At 44.0% G+C, this 4503-nt stretch overlaps 1 protein-coding gene across 1 annotated transcript; it reads right to left on the bottom strand.

The window, feature by feature from the left end:
- Positions 1–1466: 1466 nt before the first annotated feature.
- sp8b (sp8 transcription factor b) lies at positions 1467–3941 on the bottom strand. The gene is made up of 2 exons (XM_085472678.1): positions 3851–3941; positions 1467–3373 (listed from the first exon to the last, which is right to left on the bottom strand). The coding sequence occupies exons 1-2, from the start codon at positions 3869–3871 to the stop codon at positions 2036–2038; spliced, it is 1359 nt and encodes a 452-aa protein (XP_085328804.1). The 5' UTR covers positions 3872–3941; the 3' UTR covers positions 1467–2035.
- Between the last annotated feature and the right edge of the window lie 562 nt (positions 3942–4503).

Below are 4503 nucleotides of genomic sequence, written 5' to 3'. Positions count from 1 at the left end.
TGACATGAAATACGATGTTCAACTAAATGAAATAAAAGTCTCTGTGTTAGGCAAGTAAAGTAAATGAGCACATCTGAATGGAAAAGTCCACAGATTTCTTGTGCTTTTGCTTCGAATCTTGATTTTAAGTAATTTTCTGACTTGAAATGAGGTCAAATTAAGTCCAGCCTGAAGGGAAACAAAACTTTCCGCAGAAGAACGCGCGCTGTCCTCATTAGACGATCTAAATGTTTACACACAAAAATAAATAACGTAGGCACTCAACCTGCTGTGCATTTATTAGTAACATTTACAAAAACGGAAGAAAACGAGTGTTTTAAGAATGACCAGTGAGAAGGAAAAACCTGAGGATGAAAATATACTGGAGATTTGGATGGAAATAAAGAATGAAACAAAGAAGAATAGTAGCCTAGTGATAAATACAAAATAAAAATGCTAATTACAGTGTGTTGCTGCGAGTATTTACTATACGCAAATTAACTCATCATAAACCGTGGTTTAATGGTAAAGCCGCGTCCTCAGAAAAGTTAAGAGGCTGAATTTTTCTGCTTAACAGATTTTTTTAAACGATAATGACTTATTTCAAGCTAAATAGATTTTTTTTTAAATAACACTGAATTTTCTCCCCGTTTCTAAATAATTGTTACATTTTATTATTGAAATTTAAATTAAGCTGCGAGCAAGGGCCTGGTGTTGCTGGAGGCCGTTACGGAGATCACGAAACTCAACAGTTTTTCACATTAATAGCAAACACACGGACTTGTAATGTAACATGAAGGCAAAGTGTAATTTATGAGTTTCTTTTAGGCGTTTACATTTTTTTTAATGACTCAGCAATCCGACAAACTGAGTCGATCAGGTGCTTCTGATTTCATACTGACTTTATTGAGTGGCTCACATAAAAAGCCATTCTCGGAGTAAGAGAGAGAAGGAGAGAGAGAGAGAGAGAGAAAGAAAAAAAATATCATTGTAAAATTAAAATCACTTTACAACATGCTTACTTAAATTAAACGAGTGGGTAAACAGTAAATGATTTCAAAACTTTACAAATAAATTCGAAGTGCGCCTAATGATAGATCCCTAAATACAAGAAAAAGTCGTGGTTAAATATAACTCCCCACAATACATTTTATATCATATCAAAGAAAATCCAAGTACATTTCCGTATATTTTCAAATATTTACTAGAGTCCATATACAGCTAGAAATACCTATACAAAATCGTCTCCTGGACAAATACATTGCTCACCTTTACACTGGGCTGTAATTATTCTAACCTACATTTGTAATTATATACAACACATTTTGCAGCGAAGTCTAAGTAACCTCAACAGGCCTAGTGATAAAGTTGGCGCATAGTGTAGGCTGCGAAGAGAATAGCAGTGATATATATATATATATATATATATATATATATATATATATATATATATATATATATATATATATATATATATATAAACCTGCTCTTCCTTTATCACTTTATTTAATGGGATCATCACTCCCGTGTCTCACCGCCATACTCTACAGGTATTTGTTCCTATCGAGCAGTCCATCCACATTGACAGCAACAGTTTCCCCTGCTCGATAATAAAGTGCCAGTGTTTGGTTTTCAACAATATGCATGATAGCAGTTGCTCAACTTTTTCAGGCCCTACAATTTTGACAGCAGTGTTTTCTGTCTTTCGCGTCTTATACCGGACAAATAAAACATCAGGCGTATTCAGGATCGGGCTGCAAAAGAAAAACAGTAAGAAACATAAAAAGTTTTGATCGTGCCCTCCCACAGTGTGTCACACAAGGACTTGACTACACTTTCACACCGCAGATGAGAAGTTTCTGATGGCACGGCTATGAAATTATTCAATTGGACGTCTTAAGCACTTGGAAAGAGTCAAAGAAACATAGAGGCCGATTTTCTCATTAAATGACAATGATGATGCACCAAAGTATGTCCACTTTCATGTCCTCTCGGACAATTCCATCACGACACTTTGCTGTTTTACAGTTTTCACTTCACTGGGGGAGTTTTTTTTTTAGAGCCCGTTCATGCCTACTCCCTGGGCAGACTCAGGTGGGTGCAACAGGTCTGGGGAATGGCATGGAGGGCTTCCCGGTGCACTGTGCTCGCTGTCGGTATCACTCCCCCTCTTCCCTCCGCTGCCCCCGGAGCCAGAGCCGGCAGATCCCCCGGCGCTGTGAGTTTTTACGTGTTTACTCAGGTGATCGCTACGCATAAATCTCTTGTTGCACACCGGACAAGCGAATCGCTTCTCCCCTGTGTGTGTGCGTAAATGTCGCTGGAGCTCGTCGGAGCGAGTGAACCTTTTTCCGCAAAAGAGCCAGTTGCACACAAACGGCCTCTCGCCTGTGTGCCACCTCAAATGCGCCTTTAGGTGCGAGGTTTTCCCGTAAACCTTCCCACAGCCTGGAATGTGACAGCTGTGGAGACCTTTCCTCCGGAGGCTGGCGCCCGCCGGTCCCAGTCTCTCCGCCTCCTGGCAGTTTGGACAGTCGCAGGTGGCTCTTCCCGAGTACCGCCGGGCAGATGACCTCGGAGACCCCGCTAAAGACGCAGGTGGACCCCCGGAGAGCATAGTCCCTCCTGCCCCGGTTAAAGGAGAGGGGCTTGTGTCGGGATAAGAGGATAACACCGGCTTGAAACCGTCCATCAGGTGTTGGCCGGTTGTCAACAGGTGTGGAGATGGACTTGTACTGAAAGCAGAGTGACTTAAACTCGAGTAATCAGAGTTATATCCGCCCAGGGGAGAGTGCAAGGAGGTCTGGAGTCCACCGGAATGTAAGGACGTTTGTATTGCTGCTCCGTTAGGGTTCTGAACGTCAATCCATCCCGCTCCCACATCCCACCATGCAGAGGCTCCGGTGGTACCAACGTCTCCCGTGGGGATCCCGGGATGAGACGATTTGAACCAGGACTCGTAAGGATGCGCAACGCTCATCCTCGGATAGATGCCCTGCAAACTGTCCACTGAGGTGTGCACTTTTGAGATGAAGACCGGCTGGTGGCTGGACTCTTGAGAGCTGCTCGACACGGACGCTTGGAAAACCGAATAATCGTTTCCAAAGTGTGAACTAGACGAGGTACCGGACGTGAGGGAAAAGGCACTGGATCCGGTGGAGCTGTTGGTGCCAAAAGAGTCCGAGATGCCAGATCCATTACGCGATACCCCGAAACCGGGCAGGCCGGATCCGAGACTGCAGCTACTCGCAGCGGCTCTTTTCCACGGGTGGAAACCTTTTCCAAATGACGAGGAATTATCCGAAATTGTCGACGGTGAAGGGCTCGGACTCCCTATTTTGTTACATGTTGCAGCTAACATGGCTAAAGGAGTCGATCCTAACCTCGGCTCCTCCTGAAAGGACAAGAAAATATGTAAGCGACTTACAAGTTCCACAGATTAATTACAGGCATTTTAATGCATTCTTTTCGGATCGGGAAATAGCGTTCAAGTAGAAACAGTTTCCCTGTTTTTCAGCAGACGACTAATAAGCTGTATTTTTGTTTAAGTTTTGGTAATCAACAGAGAAGATTATCTTGATTTCCTACCTGGATGAACAGAAAGTAGACAAGTGAAATGCGTCAGACGGCGCTTACAAATGCATGCCAAACGGGACAGCAGGGAAAACATGCGTGTTTTGAGCGCCGATGACAGCCAAACTCAGCCTATATGCAGTTTACAGAGCCTCGTCTTTATCATACAAACCGCTTGCTGGAAATATAACCAACGCACTGGCTTTGCTGCTACTTTGCGACCGATGTAAGTTTAATCCCCCTCCGCAGGACAATGACAAGAACTAATTAAACCAGTAAGAAAGTCCTTTAGACTCACCCCTAGAAGTGAAGTTGCCATCACACAAAAACACAGCCCTCCTCAGAGGATCTTTTTATATTTATGAATCAGAGCACTGTTTTTTTAGAGGTGTGCAATACAATGATGTGTTCCGCCCATTCTTCCACAATTGTAGGCTCCTCTCCGGCTTTGAAGTGCCGCTGTGACACGGGCGACCAATCAGCGGCTTCGTCCCGTCGCACTGCCACATACTACCGTGAGGTCATCAATAGAGCGCCTCAGACAGCTCTCCACTCCCCCACCGCCACCCTCCCACCTCCCCTCCCTCATCCACCCCACCGCCCCCTCCATAATAAAAGACAGCGGAAGGAAGGTAAAGTTAAATGAGAGTGAATTGGGAAGGAGGTATTAGGGGGCCACTTACTGAAATTTTTACAGAACATCACATTCCATAAATTTAAAGAAGGAGGAATGATGACCCGTGTCTGGCGATGTGGGATGCTGCGTAGTAAATAAAAAGCTTGGCAAATTATTCGCCATCGCCTCCGCCGCCTCCACCAAGAGGCAACAAACACCGCGATGTAGTAGACCAAGTGCGTTCAAACTCCTCTTTCTTTTCCATTTTTCAGAAGCCTTTCACGTTCTGAAGCGCAAGCTTAAAAAAAAGTTTTCTGCTTTTTCTTTTCCCGCAA

The sequence above is a fragment of the Copadichromis virginalis genome, linkage group LG11 (genome assembly GCF_057382275.1).
Source record: "Copadichromis virginalis isolate Kocher_CV1m ecotype Utaka linkage group LG11, C_Virginalis_male_GT1.1, whole genome shotgun sequence".
Lineage (NCBI taxonomy): Eukaryota > Metazoa > Chordata > Actinopteri > Cichliformes > Cichlidae > Copadichromis > Copadichromis virginalis.
The sequence above is the reverse complement of the archived record's forward strand: the minus strand, read 5'-3'. Positions and strand labels throughout refer to the sequence as shown.

Coding starts and splice junctions, on each gene's coding strand:
- sp8b (XM_085472678.1), bottom strand. CDS start 3,871: ATGGCAACTTCACTTCTAGGG. Junction 3,374..3,850: donor TGGCAACTTCACTTCTAGGG/GTGAGTCTAAAG, acceptor TTGTCCTTTCAG/GAGGAGCCGAGGTTAGGATC.